The sequence below is a fragment of the Alligator mississippiensis genome, chromosome 4 (genome assembly GCF_030867095.1).
Source record: "Alligator mississippiensis isolate rAllMis1 chromosome 4, rAllMis1, whole genome shotgun sequence".
NCBI lineage: Eukaryota > Metazoa > Chordata > Crocodylia > Alligatoridae > Alligator > Alligator mississippiensis.
In genome coordinates, this window is record NC_081827.1 from 67,287,955 (window position 1) to 67,307,464 (window position 19,510).

Here is a 19,510-nt window from a genome sequence, read left to right on the forward strand (position 1 = left end):
TTTAATAATTACATTCTCTTTGCCCAGTCATGGCCTGCTAATTGACTTGTACACAGTGAGTTGTGTGATGGACTTTCTGTTTGCATTTCTTGAAACAGAAGAAGGAGTTCTCACAAATGGTATTTAAGTAATAACAATGGAAGTGCAGAGCATTTCCTTGGAAGCATGACTGTCTGGGAGGAGTTGCTTGCTCCCAAATCACGTATCCTGAGGAAGTGTCCTGTGCTGAGGTTATTCTTACTGTTATGAAGTGAAGGTGGACAATGGGCCTACCAATATTTTTATGGCTAATGTCTTTTTGGTTTTATTATGTGCAAGCTATTTGCAGAGCATCAGTGCCCTGTTCAGTTGCCAGCTAGATTTCTTTAATTATCATTCATAATTTAATGTTTTGCATAAACAATACTTTCTCCATTTGAAACTTTGGCATATTTCAGCATTTCAAGTGTCAGTCCAATTCAAAAGGCACCAGAGCTGCTTGAAAACCTGTATTAGGTTGTATAAGAATAAATGTGATTTGCATAGTCAATTTAGAGGGTGCTTGGAATCAAATTTAAATGGCTGTTGCCTTTGTCACTGAGAAGTATATGTGTGTATATATATATATTTATATATATATTAACTGTTATCTGCTGTTATCCACTGTTATCTACTGTGTTTTTTCTTTGTCTTTCTTGTGCCAAATCAATTAGCTTCTTAGAGTGGCCATTGCCAATTTTGATCCCAGAAAGTTACTGTAGTGGTAGAGGTTCACCAATACATCAATCTATATCATATCAGCACCGATAAAAGGAAAATTGACATTATAGGCAATTGGCTTTTTTTGGCTTATGTGGTTGATAATGTTGCTGATAAATGCCATGTGCAGCCGTAGCATGCAAGCAGCCAGCCTGGCAGCTTGGAGAGTAGTGTCCGGCTGGTAAGTCTGTTGGGAGGGGAAGGGGTAGGGGGAGGGAAAAGGGTGGGGGAGGGACAGATCGAGGTCCCTAGAGTGAGGGAGGGAGTGGGGCTGGGTAAGGGACTAGAACTGTAAGTGGCTCATCTAGGGGGCTCATCTAGGGAGTACAGGGGGTGACTTCTTCCCCATAGCCCCCACTCCCAGTGCCGCTGCCGCCCAGCCTAAGTATGTTTAAAACTGCATATCAGCAATCAGATTGGTATCAGCTGATATGGCTCATTAATAATTGGCCACTGGTATCGGCCCCAAAATCTTTATTGGTGCACCCCTACCTAGTGGCCATGTAGCCTTCATCTGGAATCATGGATAAGAAATGAGCACAGCAAATCATTCAACATGGGATGAACCTTCTAGAATAACACTGAAATATGATTCTGCAGCCTACAACAAAGAGAAGAAGATCCCTCTTTGCCTCTATCAGATAGCTAGAAGTCAGTTTGTAACTGCCAGTAGTTATATGGGTGAATACTAGGTACTTTTCTAATACACATACTGCATTTGAGGTGCACTGAAATCCTGTTTGAAGCATATTTAAAAGTTCGTCACTGTTGCACAGAAACTACCGTTTTTAGGTATGAGGTGGGTGGCTAGTTCCCTGTCAGTTTCACAGTCGCTGTACCTGAAATGATTATGTGAGTAACAAAGTGAGACATTTTCATTCCTGTCTCCAAAGCAGATTTTTTATTCTGTTCATTGTGATGAAAATTGATGCCATTGACTAGTTTTGAAAGTGGTTGTTGAACTATTTTGATACTGCTTATGCTTTTCACATACATCATAAAGCCTGCATAGTTGATGGGTGCATTATAATATCCTTCTAATGCGCCTTACAATACTTGTGGTTCCAGGGTCATTTTGTAATGTGTATATGGCCTGATTAATGTCTTCCTAGGCTGAAGCCGATACATATGGTTGTGATTGTTATAGAGGAACAGCATTTAGGGAACAATGCACAGGGCTGCTAGGTCTGGTTCCAGCAGAATGGGAGATAGTAGGTGACAGTGTCCAGAATGGAGAAAGAAGAGAAAGTCCCTGGGGAGGTTGGATATTTTTTGAGGAAGAACAGGTCTATCCATACATGGTTTGTCAGGTCCTTAGAGACCCCCAAAATAAACAATTCTTAAATATTCCCTGGCAGAAAATCTGAACTGTGTGGTTGACCATTTCTTCCCTTACGTAGCAGCCAGGAAATACTATAAAATCTTATTGCAATTAAAAATTCAACAAAACGATATGGCAAAATCAGGAGTACAAAACTAATGTTTCACTTAAGAAAAAAATACAAAATCAGAATGCAAATATACAAAAAGAAAGCCAAACACTTGGCAAGTATGTTAAAATTTCAGTTAAAGTCATCCAAACAACTTTTCTTTGCCCTTAGAACAACCCGAACTTTAGGGACAACTTCTTCAAAGACTACAGTTACATTTTAGCAGTGACTTCTAACACTAGAGGACTCATTACTGAAACATCTCTCTCTCAGCTACAGTTGTTTGGTATATGTCAATAAAAACAAAATTTTGATTTAAAAAAAAAGGAAAAGTTTCTTTTTACATTGTAATACTCCATATTCATATTAGCTCCTCTTAAAAATGCACTGCTATATAATTTATCTCAAACTACACTGCAGTTTATATCATTAACTTACACTGACTCCTTTCTTTGAAACCACATAGTCTCAGTGTCCCAAAAGCTATATTGTATTTGACTCCACTTGTGTAGGTCATTAGTCACAGAGAGACTTCATCTATAAATAGAAAACTTTCAGACCCAGTCTGTGAATTATGGAACATACATGGTAAAGAAAAATGCTTACTGCATTGGCAAAGGGACACACCCATGGAACTAGGTCTATATGCACTACAGCATGTACTACAGGAAAACTGTTCAATACCTGCAGCTCTTCCAGTAAGATGTTTCCTTACATAGTCACTGGATTTCTTAAAGTTCTTAGGAATAGGAAAAAATTGCTTTTTGACATCTCACTAATGAAAATAATAGACAGAACTGTGTAAAATGCTGATGAAGAGACAATGCAAGACTGGTCATGAGCAAATAGTGTTGTTGTAATTACCCTAACTATGATTTTCTACTTTCCAACATTTGGGCCATTTATGACTGGAAACTGAACTTCAAAACCTTCAGGTTTGCAAAATGTAACATGGTTTCCTAAAACGTAACACTTACAAGAGTTTTTCTGAGAAGGTTAGTATTACCGGCTGACCCATAATCATCTGGAAGTAGTAGACTTGTCTGTACCATGACAGTAGCATGTCTTGACAATGGCAGGGTGTGAGAGGCATGTGTTCAGTCAAGTCTTTTGTGGGACTGGCCACTGCAGTGGTATAGACAGGCCCTCATGTATTTTTAGTTTGAGAGGTTCAATGTATCTCACCTGACAGCACTTGCAAGACAGCATGTTTTACAAAATCAGTTTCTGGTAGCATCAAGGAAATACTTTAAAATGAGTAACAGGTCATTTAATAAATCAACAAGAATTTATCATCAGATTAAATCATTTGCTGAACAAAGCTGCCTTCATCTTTAAGGAATGATCCAGCTTAAAATCAAAGGAAGGGCTTTTATTGACTTTTTAAAAGGGGTGTTGAGTGGATTTTTACAAATGAGTTTAAGAAATAGATCTGTTTAATCTTTAAGATATAGACTGAGATTATGCAGATAGGTCACATATTTTAAGCTTTATGATGTAATTGAAGTTTAACACTGGCTTTTGTGTTGGGCATTTGAGAGTCCCAGCTAGTAGTAAAGTCCTAGAGTAAAATATTAGTATTCCCATCTCTGTACATGATTTTTCATTAGTGCTGGAATGGAATTTACTTTGCTAAGTATTTGCTCAACCATTTGTTGAGCTAACATCCAAGTTTTTGATTTTACTATGCTTATCTCTTGCCTTTTAGGCCAGGTTGCAAAAGAGATGCATGCATGTTTCTATTTTATTTAAAGTAAAGTGAAGGTGTTCTCTGTTTAAAAATCACAAATTCTCTGATTAAAACCCCAAAATACACAAGTAAAATGAAACAACACTATATATATATGTATCAATTGAGCACAATGTTTTATTTATATATTTACAATTTTAAAGCAGTTTGGATGCCTCAATCACTATAATAACATAAATTCTAAGTACCTAGACATTTTGGTGTTTAATTTAGGGTTTTTTAATCATAGAAAATCAGAGCTCCACTTGCCCCCTTAGCTCACCAGGACACAGGTCCAGGCCCCTCACTCTCCTGCCACAACCCTGCACACCAGGTTCCCAACTGTCAGGGCTATGGGGCCAGAGACCTGGGTCCACACCCCCGTCCCCCCCAGCAGCTCGAGTCCCGGCTGCCACCTGTGGGAGGTGGTATTGGCCACTTTGGGGGAGCATTGTGTGAAGCCTAGCTCCCCCTTCCCCACGGGTAGCATGGCCAGAGCATAGCTCATGGGAGGGCAGGGGCAGGCTGTGGGCAGGAGCAGGCAAAATGCGGCCTGCAGGCCTCATGCGGCCTGCCAGGCCATTGTATTTATGAAAAATCCTCATGTTTCTCCATTAAAATGAAAAACCCATGTTTTTCTTGGTTAAAAGGGAACATCTGTGTATTTTCCCATTTTTCCATGGGAAACAGAAAACCTGGATCCCTGGTGAACACCCTGTGTTTAAATTTTAAAGTATTTTTCACTATTCAGACTTTAAAATATTCCTCTTATGTGTTTGTGTATTGCATTTTAAGGTCAGCTGGGTATCATAATGCTGAATTACCTGAGTGTTGTAGGACTAAAATCACGTCCTTTATGTAGCATTACAAAGTTCCAGGATATGCTCATTTGCTTTGTTTTATTTATAAAAAAACCCCACACAGTGTAGCAGTAATATCAGATACACTGGTAACAGTGAAAAATTAAGATAACAGTGTACCAAAGTCTGACCTCCAAGTAGAATACTGTTTCTTTTCTGTGATTTTTATGTTCACCTCCCCTGCTGGGAACTTTGTGCATGTCAAGTAGAATATTTTAGTTAAGTACTGTATCAGTTCTTAGGGAAAAACCCTTTATAGTTTAATAGGGCTTAATTAGTGGGGTCATAAAGTTTAATTTTGTTCTGTAGTAATTTCTTTTCAGTCTGCAAAAGTCAGTAGAATGGCTTATTCTTTCTATAGTATTTTAAGTGTCCTACATAATTCTATAGCTAAGATGTAATTCTGAATTAAATATTCTGGGATCTTTTTAGTTGAAACCAAAAAAAAACTAGTAGTTTTTTTCTGTTAAATTATGGGACTTTTCCACAAGGAGCTGTGAGAATCAATGTGTTGAATTTTAGCTTTTTTATGAAAGGCATTAGAAGAGGTTTAGAACTTTAGGAATATATTATATAAAATTGAACAAGGATAGAATAAAAAAGAGATAAAATAGGCATAATAAGGAAAAACTGCACGTAGGAAAATTTATGTTGAATATCACGAATATTTCCAGAGAGTGAGATGAAATACATTAGGCTGTGGAACAGACTCCTTAGGGATGTAATGGAAACCCCATTGCTTGAGTTACTTAAAGAAGAATTCTTAAATTAAAATGAAATTTGAGTTAAGTCTAGCTATATTTGCTGATACCCTGCTAGTTGGGCTCTGGTTAGCAGTAAGTATTGAAATATGTTTAACTATTTTGTTTCCTCCTGCTCCCTGTCACAGGCCATGTAGGACTCTCCCTGATAAATATGCACCTTACTGCTGTGTTTGGGTTTCAAAATGCTAGTCTCTCAAGCCCCTTGGGTTTGGGTAGGTTTCAACACTGTCTTTTCTCGGAGTTTCTCTAACACTCTTCCTGTTCCCTGGCTTTCTGCCTGTTATCCCTTCACAGAAATGAGACTATGTGGTCTCATTTAAGCTGCTTCAGTATCCACACTGGCTTAAGCACATGCTTTCCCAGAGCTCCAATATCATGGGCACTCTAGTTCACTCTTCTAGGATATATAATATTTGAAAGTAAACACATACAAAGACTTTATAAGGGGGCTGCAATTAATCTTTACTTTTGCTTGCACAAAATTATACAAAGCAAGAGAAAACAGAAAATGCTGACGCACATTTACCTGCCTCAGTTTACTTACCACTTATGGCTGCACCCAGACAAGCAGGGGCACGCGTGTGCAGTGGCACAAATAGTAGCAGAACAAATTTGTGCCACTACTTTGTGCTGCAGTGCATGCCCTGCACGTGCTTTGTTGTGGGACACATTGTCCTGCTGTGAGCAAACTGCCGATGCCCAGCTCCTCCTGGTTCCTGGCATGCTGCTCTGACAGCCTCCATGTGCTGCGGGGGTGGTTGGCTGGGGCACAGGGTGCCTCCATGCACAGCTTGGAGGTCAGTCAGGCAGCCCCCATGCTGAGGTACTCTATGCACCACCCAGCTGGGAAATGCACTGCTGAGCCCCCATGGTGAGGCACACTGCACCGGGAACGGCTGGCTGGGGTGCAGTGTGCCTCAAGATCGGGGAGCAGGCAGCCCTGGGCCTCTTTTGGTTAATAGTTAGTTTTTCTGCAGCTATTGTCCATCATCCTCAGTGAGTTCCATGGGTTAAACAGGATCCCTGTTTCATTAAAGTATGCTTACCCTGCTTCCTGAGGGTCTTGTTGACACAAGTCCTATCCCTGACCTCTTGTCCTTTGTATTTTAATGGGCTGTACCAACACCTGGTTTCTTCCTTGCACCCCTGGGAAAATTCCACTGCTCTAGACCCAAGTCTCCAGCATGGAAGCTGGGGAAAAATGGATTTCCTTAGGTATTCTATTGTCACAAGTACTTCTACTCAAAGAGGAACTACTCAGGGGAAATAACAGAAAGCAAACAGAATCCATCAGCTGTATAAAGTCCCTAAATTGTAACATCTTTACTTGAAATTCTGTAGTGAACAGGAAATGTCAAAAACTTTAGCATTCATCATTATATGATATCATCAACTTCATGATACCTTGACGTTTAAGTGTCTGCTAGGTTTTGGAGAAACCACTCCCTAACGTATCTCTGAGGAAGAGTAAACTTTTCTCAGTGGATGCCATCAGCTTTTACAGAATGTAAGTACTAATTTGTAAAAGTATGTTACTAGCCTTTATGGTTAAAAAATAATCTACAAAATATAAACAAAATGTATCTATACACTGTTGTCTGCTCATTTAGTGGCTATTTAGAGCCCTGTTGATGGTGAAACTCCCAACACTTAGGTCTGTTGTATTTTGCTGCTGATTTAAAGGGCAGCAGAGGCAGGTACTTACTTCTTTATGAAGGGAAGGTGGCTCAAAAATAGAGGTTGGAGGAGTGAGAGTATCTGATCCCATCTCATTGTGGTGGCAGAAACAAGATATTGGAGCAGCGAATACAGAGAACAACACAAATTGAATACTCTTTTTCTCTTTCCTTACCCCTGGAGGCTTTCAGATATTGATGTAGGAAGGGATTCAGGTTTATTTTACAGCCTAGTACCCAGAGGCTGATATGGAAATGAAGACACCAGGCCATGTGCAACTGGTGTCTCTTTAGTCTGGGGGGGCGCCTGCAGAAGCCAGCGGCGGCAGAGACGGGGCTGGCAAGCACCCGCAGAAGCTGCTGGCAGCATCGGTGGCAGGGGTGTGGCTGGTGAGCACCCGCAGAAGCTGCTGGTGGCATCGGTGGTGGGGACTGTCCTGTCGGGGGGGGGGAGGAGGTGTCACATCCCCCCCCATGTCCCGCCTACCAGTTGCCTGTGCACCAGGCAAGGACCTGGGACACAACTCTGGTAGGAATCCCAGCAATGTTCTCCCTCCTTTCCAGCAGCTGGAGGAGATTTGACTTCCTATCTGAGTGTGATTCCTGGTCATTCTGGGGGCGTATGCTGATCTTTTGCGTATGCCTTAGTTCTCTGGCAGTTGAGGGGTCTGGTAAATATTTGAGCCCTTTGACTCAAGGGTGAAAGAGAGAGAAAAAATAAGGAAGTAAATCAGAAAGCAGAAGCATGGAATTGAGCTGGAGTAAAATTGATGGGAAAAGGAAGAAGAGAGAAAACAGGTGTTAGAGCAGGGGCAGGCAATTTGGCTTGGTGGGCCACTTAATGGATTTTGGTGACCTGTCAAGGGCCATGCCTGTCTCAGTTTTGCTCTCTCTGTCCATCTCCCAGGACTGCGACCAGTGCAGAAGCCTGAACCCACCTGCAGCTTTAGTTTCAGACATCACACTACAGTGAGTGTTTTTGAAGTTAAGGAAACTAATGTAATCAGCCTACAGCATACACTAACCCAAATTCTGATGACAGTTCTGATGTAGCAAGAAGAAAACATCTCATATACCATGAACCAAACAGAATATTTCAGCTATTACTTGTCTCTTGCTAAGCAGGAAGAGACAATAACACAGAGCTGTTTAAATTATTGTCACCCAGGAAATTCCACACTAGTATCACTCTAGGAATATTTAGACAGCATACCAGTGTTGGTTACTCAATGTGGTAATGTACTTCTATCTCTTTATAATGTCAGCTGGAAAGCTGGCTATTGCTATGATCCCTGATATTAGTTTCCTGCTTGTCTTAGTTTCAGTGCCCTTTTAATAGAGATGCGTCAGTCATTCATAATGAATTCTGTCTTAGGCGGGTACAAAATCGCACATGAATGTAATAAAGTTTCCTAGAACACTGACATTATTTGACTATATCTGATGTTCCAGGAGTTTCCAACTTTATTCAATCACTCAGTTATTCTTCGTAGACTTTCTGGAAAAAGAACTGTATCTATATTTTCACATGTAGGCTCTCCACCCACTTGTGCCATATGTTCCATTTATCATTCCAAGACAGGAAGCTTAGTAGAGATACCTTTCATTTTCACATCTAATGACAATTAAGTGCTTTACATTGAGTCAGTTTTTCAGTTTACTAGTTTCAGCATTTCACAGATGGAGCATTCCACTAAAAAAGGTAGTTAGAAAAAGTTTTGCCTCTCTATTCGAGACTGCTGGTTTTTCAACAGTGCATTTATTTTTCAGTACTTTAGGAGGAAAAATAATCCAAAAATGCAGTTTATGCACCAGAAAAGCCAGGTTGTATAGACGCATCTGAAACCTTTAAAAATAGGGAAACTTAGATAATGGGAGCTTCCCAGCTGAACTCTGCAAGGCGGACTGCAAGCTCTTCATGAGTGGAACTGGGGGAAGGGGCTGAATAAGATCGTTATAAATTGTCTCAGTTCCATTGAGGATTGTACAACCTGGGGATCTCCCAAAGGCTGTACTCACAACCCTAAGAGCAGAAGCAATGAAAAGTACTGGAGATCTGTAAAAATGCTACCACCTGGATTCTCACCCAGCATTCCAAGCTCAATGGGAACTTAAGGCAATATGCTATCTATTGTCAGAACGGAGATACAAAGAAAATATAGTTTAGGTATTGTGTGGAAGGATGATTCATGCTCTTGATATTTTCCATTCAAATTATTTGCATTTTGTTAATTTAATCCATAGAAAATGATGTACCTGAGAAAAAGAGGACAAATCTGCTTTAAGGTACATATACCTATGAAGCTCCATTGAAACTACCAGGGATTTAGGAGTATAAAGAGCAAACAGGCCATAAACATATTCCACATTTAATGTGTGACATCTTTGTGGTGCATTTGTGACATCTTTGTGATACAGGGAACAGACAGCTGGTGTGGCAGCTGATCCTGTTACACGGGCTGCAGCCATGCTTTTTAAAACTCCCTGGGCACTTGGACACAGACAGTGGACAGAGGCTCCTTGGTCTACGGTTCCCAGTACCCAGGGAGCTTTAAAGACCATGCAAGGGAAGCTCATCACTGCTCCCCCTCCCAACCCGTGCCAGCAGTCTCTGATTCCCCTATGCCTGGGCTGCCAGGCATGAGGTTTTAATAATCAGCTGATTGTTGGTTCAGCCTGGACAGCCCTGGTCTTGAAACCTGCACGTTGTCTGGGTCCAAGTGCCTGGGGAAGTTTTAAAAACTGCTCTGGAAGCTCAAACCAGCCATGGTGCTGTCTGGGGTCTCAGCCAAAAAGTTCAACCCTGACAACCAGATGATTGTCAGCTTTGGCCCCAGACTGAACTGGATCCTGGGCTTCCCCTACACTGGCAAGTAGTAATGGTATGATGGGTTCTGGTCCCTTATCCCAACAATTGGCAGCTCCTGCGATGCATTTGTGGCAAGGCAGGAGGAACGATTGTTGGGATGAAGGATCAGCTCCCATCCCACCACTAAATGAACATGTGCCAGGGGCTTTGGGGACATAAGCGGAATATGGAAAGATTTCTCTATGCTTATACATACGTGCACATGCACTTGCATGCACAAAGTCACTAAACTATGAAATCTGACTAAGCAAAACAAAACATTGGTGCAGTTGCCCAACAGTTGGCCAAGTTTGATAATCTACTTATAATAATTAAGAGAACTACTGAAAGATCCCACTGTAATGGAGTGCCTGTCAGACTGTAACATTTATAGCTTCACTAACATGTAGCCAATATATAACAATTATGAACCCGGCCTTTGCCACTTCCTTCAGTGCTGCTGGTGATGGGAAGGAATTACTTTTATCTACAATTAAAAACACATTTTTGTTTTTGTTTTTTTAAAGTTGCTTTCATTTTTGTGCCTGCAGTTTTGCTTCAGGAAATAATTGTGGTTATCATTTATAGCACTTAGATCTCTAACTACCTAGTTGTACCTACAAATAGGCAATTAGACATCTAAGAACTGGAAAATGGGCCTGCAAAATTGCACTAGCAGTTATTTCTGGGAGCAAAATTCCCACCACAAAATCAGTGAGGTCAAGCCCTTGAAATAATACCCACCTCTCGACCCCAGGGCTTTTTAAATTAGTTCATCACAAAATGGTTCTCCGCCATAGATCTTGTTAGGCTTTGATAGGTCAAGGACGACTTAAATATTTTATTCATCTGAAAAAGCAGTGACCTAGACCAGTGATGAAAAGTATGGCTAGCAGCAAGAATCTGTAAAACAGACCTGTCTCTCTGGGATTTGAGTGCTGTGGAAGGTTTGGGATGGCCTTGGAAAACGATATCCTGCATGCAGAGAAAAATATACAACATAGCAAGAAAAGGAGAGATTGTCCCACAGTGTTCTACTAATGTACCCCAAACCACTGAGGGGCCACTCTAAATATGAAAGGATAGTTCAAGCTCTGGGCTCTTATACTCTTGACTGAAAATCCCCTGGAAGGGTGGTACTTGAAACAAGGGATTCTCTTTATTAGGAGCTAACCTGAGACCATCGGCTTATTTCATTTAAGCCATAGACCAGCTGTCAGATTGTAACAACATTTGGTCATTAGCTACCTAGTCTGTATTTGAACTAGTAATGTGAAAGTGAAAGATTCTGTATCTCATTATCAATATCTAAGAGGGAGGTGGGCAATTATTTGGGCCTGAGGGCATTTTGGGCCTGTCACAGGCCAGGTCAGCACCCTTCCCTCTCTGGCAACAGCTCACTAAAACTCTGTAAGTGCCTGTGCTCCATGCTGGGTAGTTGGGATGGGGCCGTGTGTGGGTGGAGTGTGCAGAAGCAGAATGGGTGGGCGGGTCCAGGGCTGGGATCATAGGGCTGTGACAGTGTGGGGCTAGGGCCTGAGGCAGAGCCACAGTCCATTCCCTGTACACCCCTGTGACAGATGCTGGTTTTGCAGGCACAGGTGTGCAGGGAGCGGATTGTGGCGCTGCCCCAGGCCCCAGCGCTGCATTGGCACTGCCCAGCAATCCTGGGGTCTCCATGGAGACTGTCCAGGATTTGTGCAGGTAGGGCATGGAGCCATGCAATCAAGATGGGGCTTTGGGTGGGCGAGGAGCTGTTCCAGGAGTGAGACGGGAGGGCAGGGGCCAGGGCCAACATCTTGTGGCAGTGACAGTGAGGGGCCAGGGCCCAGGGCAGAGCTGTCATCTGCTCCCCATACACCCCTGGCTACGGAATCGGTGTCCATTGCAGGGATGTATAGGCAGTGGATTTTGGCTCTGCCCTGGTATCTGGCCCCGCGCTATCACCATCCTGTGACTGCCTCATGATCACAAACCTGCCTGCCTGTCCTGCTCCCAGACACCACTTCCCACGCACCTGCAGCCCCATCCCATTCATCTGGCATTGCACTCTGCCTGCACAGGTCCTGGCCCCAGTGGTGGGTGCAGGGCTGATTGGCTGGTGTGCCCAGGCAGCGGGGCTAGGTCTGGCAGTGGGGGCAACATTGGCAGCGGCAGTTGAAAGGAGCCTCCACTCTCAGAGCTGCCAGGAAGCTGCCACATTGCCCCAGCCCTGCTGTGTGCCTGGGGGGCCGCAGAACTGGCCACATGTGCCACGGCCTAGGCTGCCCCCCATGCCTGGGCTGGGCAGGGCAGAAGGACTCGCTGTGGGCCAAGCAAAATCCCTTGGTGGCCCAGATCCAGCCTGCGGGCTGTATTTTCCCCACCCCTGCCCTAAAACATCTAATCCCTAATTATGACACAAAACCAAACCTATCATTTGCTTTTGAAATCCATATGGCAATATGGTGTTGGGGCAAAGATTCCTATTGTGGTAGCCATGTTCTTCCTTATTTCAGTGCAGTAAGGCATCCTTGACTTACTCATCAAATCATATGTGAAGAATGAGATATTTTAAGCCAAACAGGGGTTTAGGATTGATAGTCTGCCAACAAGGGATTGTTCTGTTTGTGGAGGAAGCTTCAGTTCCATGAGGATAGAATAACACATATATCTAAGGGAATAATTTTGACCTAGGAATGGAAATGGAAATGCATCTTCAGCTGTAACTACATCTCTTCTAAGATGCCACAAGTCAAAAGTTTAAAAATAGCCCAGGCTCCAAGCCTTACAGTGAAACTGCATGTGTATGTATGTGCTTGTTAGCTATCTGTTGATCTCTTGTTAATTCCTAGCATGTTGTAAATAAATTCTAAATGTTGTAGAGCTGGATGGAGCAATCCTTGTTTAACACTTAAACTTTGCCAACTGTTCAGACCCAGAGAATGCATAGCTTCACTATCAGGAAGCAACATATGCAGAGGCAGTTACTATTAGGATCATTTCAAGTTTTACGTTCTGATTCACTCAAATACACCTCAGTAATTTGTTGTGAACTGAAAGATTGTAAACTCAAGACCTATCTAGGAAGTAATTCCCCTTCTTCACTCTCCAAGACTCTCAAAAACAGTGGACCAAACCAAACACATCTCTGGTAAAAACCAAGTCTACGTGTGAGTTATACCAGGGCGAACCTGTATCTTATCCACAAGATTACACTTTCTCCCTCTTCGTTTATTATAGGGACACCAAACTCATCTGGCCAGGTAGGACTTGTTTGTGGGCCAAATGAACAATGCAGTGCTGTCCCATGGCCTAGATCAGGCCTACGGACACCTCGCTTCCTACCCCACCCTCCCCACATGCCAATCCAGCACATGCTATGGCTGGTCTGGGATTGTGCTACATGTAGCACCCACTCCAGGACCTGTGCTGCATGCGGTGCCCACCCCAGATGGCTGGAACGAGGGCCACATGAAGCTTATATCCCAGACCACCCAGGGCAGGTGCTGGACCAAATAATGTGGCTCTGTGGGCTAAACCCCGCCCCCAAGCTGTACTTTGGACACCCCTCATTTTTTACATCTACAGGGCACTTTTCCACTATCTCTTTAAGCAGTACTTCTGTGTTCTCGGGAGGCTTTAAGACAAGTTTAATTTGCTACCTTACAGAGTTTCCCATCAAAGATGGAGTAATAATGACAAATTATTTTAAAATATTATGAGGAAAACATTGCTAAATAATGTATCTCCCATGCTCATGTAGCTTACAGGTGGTTTAATCCTAGTCCTCCTTGTTTTACTCCACAAAGAACAAGAGTTATTCAGGTGAATGCACTAAAAATCTCTAGAGAATATTTGAATATCCAAGGTGTAATGCTGAGGCATTGCTAAAGCTTTTGACAACAGAGCAGCTCTTTTCTCTAAGCCAGTACATTAAGAGAGAGAACTGAAATTCCACACTTCTCCAGTTTCAGAAATATGTGAGAGACATAAGGGGTTCCTACCTCCCAACTCAGAATGCATTCTGTTTGGCAAAGTTTAGTAGCACAGAGACTGGGACAGCCCTTGCCAGGCCCTGGGTTTCCCAGAACATTTGGAATGTTGTCAGGACCAATGTGGAACAGGGCACTAGGCAGGTTGCTGCAAAACTAATCTAGCAGTGTCTGAATATGCAGTGCATCATTCCTTAGTGTGATTTTAAGAAGCTTAGTTAGGAAAAAAAACAACCCTTGCTATACCTTGCATGTTCAGCACATGGACTTAAAACACTCATAACTCAGCCAAATCAACCCTTGGCTGGAATATATTTTCTGAGAACCCCCTGCAGGTCTGGAGGGTGGGCCAAATGTCTAGCTTATTCAATCTCTGTCCTCTCCCACAGCATGAACTTGAGTAAATCCCTGTGCAGCATCCAGAGGAAAGGTGGCAGCCAAGGCCTTTTGTGCAAGGTGAGGAGGGAAGGGGGTGATTCATATGCAAAATTTCCTGGCTATTACTATTTACAGTTTATATTACAGTAGTGTCCAAACTGTGCTCTGTACTATACAGACACCATCACTTTCCAAAGGGGATTACAGTCGAAACAGGGAGTGGGAGAAAGAGACGTGCTATAAGTAGGGATCTGCTTAACTTGAGCTGGTTGCTGGTCAATTTCATGAGAAGATTGTGGGGCCAGCCTCCGTATTCACAGGCTGATTGTGGCAGGGCACCCCCATGCCTCTGGATGGCCAATGGGCCCTGGTGGTCCCACCTTCCACCGCTGATTGGCTGCAAGGGCTGCCTGTCATATGGCCCTGCCCCTCATCACTGACTGATTGCAAGCGTTGTTTGTTATGCAACCCCACGCCTCACTGCCTATTGGCCATTCAGCAGTGAGGGGTGGGGCAACAGCCATCTTGGCCTGCCCTTTGTGCAGGCAGCCCCTCTTCACTCCTCCCCCCACTGCAGGCTGTGCAGCCTCTGGGGAGCCAGCATTTTACTTTCAGTAAGTTTTCTTCTTATCTTTTTTCCTGTATTTTGCAGACTGCTCACTTTTTCAGGCAATGCCAGATTTCACAAGTTCTACAAAATCCTTAAAATCACAATTTTGGTAGGTCCCTAGCTATAAAAAGTAAAGCTGTTGAGGGGTGGGGGAGCAAATGCCACTCTCCCGATCTGCCCCACCACCTAGTTATTGTAGGGCCTTTTCTATTCTGTTCAGTACTATCATTTTCACTCTTTTTCTAGCTTTTAATTTCTTCTGGCTATCTTTATTTTTTTGTTAAATATTAACTATCACCTACTTTCCACTTTAATTTCTTTTTAACCCTACCTTCTTATTGAGCCTTGTCTCCCTTGTTTGTACCTCCACAATACTTGCATAGATTGATTTAGATTTAATTCCTAGGTAGAGGTTTTTACATAAACCAGTGGCTGTCAGTCAGGGCCTCTCAGTTGTGCAGACATCTGCTGTCCCCCTAGATTTGTATGTTGAGTAGATGGAGAGGCAACTCTGTAATTTACTGTTTGTGTGCTCATATAGCTGCATGTGCCAAGTAGCAGGGACAGGAGATTCGGCCCTGCATGGTGACTAAGGAAAAACTTTAGCTGCAGTTCTCCAGAGTGCTCTAGCTGATTTCTGCTATGCTGCCAATACAAAGGAGGCTTAGAGATGCAGAATGAAAGATTCTCCTTGCCCAAGGAGAGAATCTAGAGCCTCAGAGCAGGTCCTGCACCCTCTCCCTGTGTCTGACAGATGGAGATGTGCACTCCACATCTGTCTCATCCTTGCCTGCTATGAAATACAGAAGACCCTCGCCATTTGCGGGGGATACATTCTAGAGATCCCTGTGAATGGGGAAATCCATGAAGACTGTACTGCATTGAAAACTTGTTCGGGCATGTAATCCTTTTCCTCAATGATTTTAAGAAGCTGTGGGGGATAATGCCATGCTGCTTCATGGTCTGCTGACGCCAATTCCCCCATCAACTTCACATTATGTAGGCTGTGCCTCTTTTTAAATTTCTCGAACCACCCCTTACTTGTGGAGTGCAGTAACAAAGTGTCATCACGCTGCATGGGGAGAGAGTGTGGGCTGGTGTGGCACACTGCAAATATTCAAAACCGCAAATCTGCGAATAGCTAGGATTTCCTTTACTCCTTTCCTCTCCACCCTCCCACCTCCCACCAAGGATTTTTCAGTCAGGAGCAAATATAAAGCAACAACAGCTTCAGTTTGCCCCAGGAACTAAGTAAGTGCTTGGTTAGCCTCAGTGTCCAGAGATTGCAAAGGACTCTGGAGATGCCCTTCACATTGCACTGAATACTCATTAGCCATTCTAGAGAAACTGTCCACTAGCTAAAAATCCAAGGAGAGGGGAGATAGTAATTGTGGGGATGTTACAGAAAAGGTGTATGTTAAGATTTGAAAAGAGATGTAAAAATTATCAGTGGTAAGGTTCCAAGGACTATAGACAAGTGTGATATGAATACAATTTGCAGTATTGAATAGACCATGTTATATAAAGTATATTTTTATATTAGTATTGCGTATTGGATCACCAATGATCACTGTTTCCTTCCTTTTATCAAGGATGCCCTTTTGTAGTTTTGCAGGGCTACTCAAATCCCATAAGGCAGGGATCAACAATCTGTTAGGGACAGTGGGGGCAAATTACTGCAGCTTGCTCTAAAGGCAGACCACCATACTCTCAAGCTGGTGCCATGCTACCAACCCAGCAGCTGTACTGCTACCAATGTCTAGATCTAGGCCATGGGCTGCAGGTTGCCAGCCTCTGCCATAAGGACATTATTCTACAGAAGTACTGAGTCCCTCTTTCAAAGTGCTAAGTAGTATTGGTTCCTTTTGAAGTCTATGATACAAGCTGGCAGCGTTTAAGACTGGCCTATTTAATCCTCTGAGGAAGGTTACCCTTTGCCAAAGATCAAAGTGTTCATCTAGGCTGCATGTGAAAGTAAATTTCCTTTTCTGTGAATATCACAGAACTAGCATAGTTGTCAGATTTCATTTGTGACGAATTCAGCACTAAAAAAACAGAGTGAGACTGAGATGCACTGGCAGAACGGCGTGAAGAAACCACCACAGCATGTGCCAAAGTCTGTGACTGTAAGTTGGCGTTGCTTCATAGAAGTCAGGAAAGCAGCATCAGTTCCCTTTTTCAGAATCCATTTTCTATGAAGCTAGTAATTAAGGTTGTTGTGCCATCCATTATGCTGGAAAATACCTATTAAGGTAATACCCACGAGATGAAGGTCCTAGAGCAGGGGTGGGCAATTATTTCAGCTGGAGGCCTGCTTCACGAGATTTGGCCAGCTGTCAAGGACTGCAAGGGTAGCCCCGCCCTTTGACTGGTTCCCCACCCCCTGACTGCTATCTTGGGACTGGAAGTACCTCCCCTGACCTTTGCCACCAGAAGTCCCACCCCTTGCCCCCAGGAGTAGATATTAGGGTCAGAAGGGACCTCAGCAGATCATTGAGTCCAACCCCCTGCCCCAGGCAGGAAAGAGTGCTGGAGTCAGATGACCCCAGCCAGGTGCTTGTCCAGTCTCCTCTTAAAGACCCCCAAGGTAGGGGAGAGCACCACCTCCCTTGGAAGCGCGTTCCAGATTCTGGTAATCCTTACCGGAAAGAAGTTCTTTCTGATGCCTAACCTGAATCTGCTCTCTGTCAGTTTGTGGCCATTATTTCTAGTTACTCCAAGGGGATGCCCTGGTAAACAGAGCACCTCTTATCCCTTGCTGTCCCCCCAGTGAATTTACAGGCAGCCACAAGATCCCCTCTCAGCCTTCTTATGTGGAGGCTGAAGAGATTCAGGTCCCTCAATCTCTCCTCGTAGGGCCTTACCTGCAGGCCCGTAACCATATGAGTGGCCCTTCTCTGGACCCTCTCAAGGTTGTCCACATCCCTCTTGAAGTGAGGCACCCAAAACTGGATGCAGTACTCCAGCTGTGGCCTCACCAGTGCTGCATGGAGGGGAAGTATTGCCCACCTGGACCTGTTTGTGATGCACCTGCTAATGCATGATAAAGTGTGGTTAGCTTTACTGATCACTTCATCACATTGATGGCTCGTGTTCATCTTGGAGTCAGCTATCACTCCGAGATCCCTTTCTGCTACAGTGCTGCTGAGGGTGTCATCCCACAGCCTGTAAGTGAGTACTCCTTTTGGAAAGGGGGTTTGCCACTTGGAACTGGAAAAAAAACAAATTATATACTAAAATCAAATATTTACAATAACATATTTTAATTTTATTTCAAAAAATATTTTTGTCTTGATTTGTGTGCGCATAGAGGTTATTGCATAATGGATTAAAATTAAGTCTTACTCTTGTATATTGTGGGTGGATGTGGGGGGGTACAGGTGGGTGAGTATAGGGTGTGTGTATATGTGGAGTAGGGGAGCATGTGCATGTATATGTGGATGTATGGGGGGGTGTGGATGGGTATGGGGTTTGTAGGGGACTGTGGGTGTGTGGTGGGAATTGTGGAGTGTGTGGAGGGTGGCTGGAGGGGTATAGGGGCATGTGGATGGTGGGGTGTGCCTGTGGGATCCCCCCTATAAACACCCCCCCCCCATCATGAACAAGGCATGCCCCCGGCAGCTGGGGGGCACTGTGGCAGTAAGCGGGAGCTCCTGCAGACTCCACTGGTGCTGTTGGCGGTGTGGAGGCGACCGCCCACAGATGCCGCCAGTGGCGGGTGCGGGGCAGGTAGCGAGTGGTGACTGCCTGCGGGTACCACTGATAGTGTCAGTGGTGCCTTTTTGTAGGGGATGCACCACCATGCTTAGGGGGTGCACGTGCACGTCACCCCTGCCCCCCATTGCTCACAGCCCCTGCCTACCAGCAGCAACATCATGCGGCGGGCCCTCAGGGCGCTCATGGCCTGCGGCAGGTGGATCCCCTCTGTGGTATGCGGTCCTAGCAAGCCCCTGGACTACACATAGCTGTGTCACCAGCTCCATCTTACATAGCCAGCATGCCTGAGCCCTATGCTGCCAAGAGGAGCACTGTGCAATGAAGCTGGAAGTGCAGGTCATGGGGCTTGTCTGAGGTGGCAGAGAGAGGGGCAGAGCCGGCCTGGCTCCATAGCATGGAGCTCCCCGCTGTTCCCCATGATCTGCATGTGGCAGTACGTGGGGCTGGGCCGCTGGCTTCGTTGTGCAGGACTCCACCCAGAGGTGCATGGCTTGGGCAGAGAACCCAGGAACCGCATGTGAGCCCAGGGAGCCCTGTGTGATGGCGCCAGGCAGATCTTGGGCTCCCGCAAGCCCGGGCTCCATGCTCCTGCTGCTCCATCCTGGGCCCCTGCTGGCACCGGCCCCAGAGCACTTTCATGGGCCCCACGCTCCCACTCAGCTACTGCTTCAGTCCCACCCTCTGCCCCCACATCTGCCTGCCCACCACCACTGCTGCCCTTCCCTTGCCCGTTGCCCTTCTCCTGCACCTGTTCCCACCTGCTGCCCTCCTCTACCACTGCCTTTC

At 44.4% G+C, this 19,510-nt stretch overlaps 1 protein-coding gene across 2 annotated transcripts in view; it reads left to right on the plus strand.

The window, feature by feature from the left end:
• HMGA2 (high mobility group AT-hook 2) overlaps positions 1 to 19,510 on the plus strand; it is a 184,834-nt gene that overhangs the window by 43,925 nt on the left and 121,399 nt on the right. The window contains exon 4 of one of the 2 annotated variants that reach the window (XM_019493203.2): positions 14,409 to 14,475. The exons of the other annotated variant lie outside the window; for it this stretch is intronic. Within the exon in view, the coding sequence (XP_019348748.1) occupies positions 14,409 to 14,475 (67 nt within the window). The remainder of the gene's footprint in view (positions 1 to 14,408; positions 14,476 to 19,510) is intronic. 2 annotated transcript variants of the gene reach the window in all.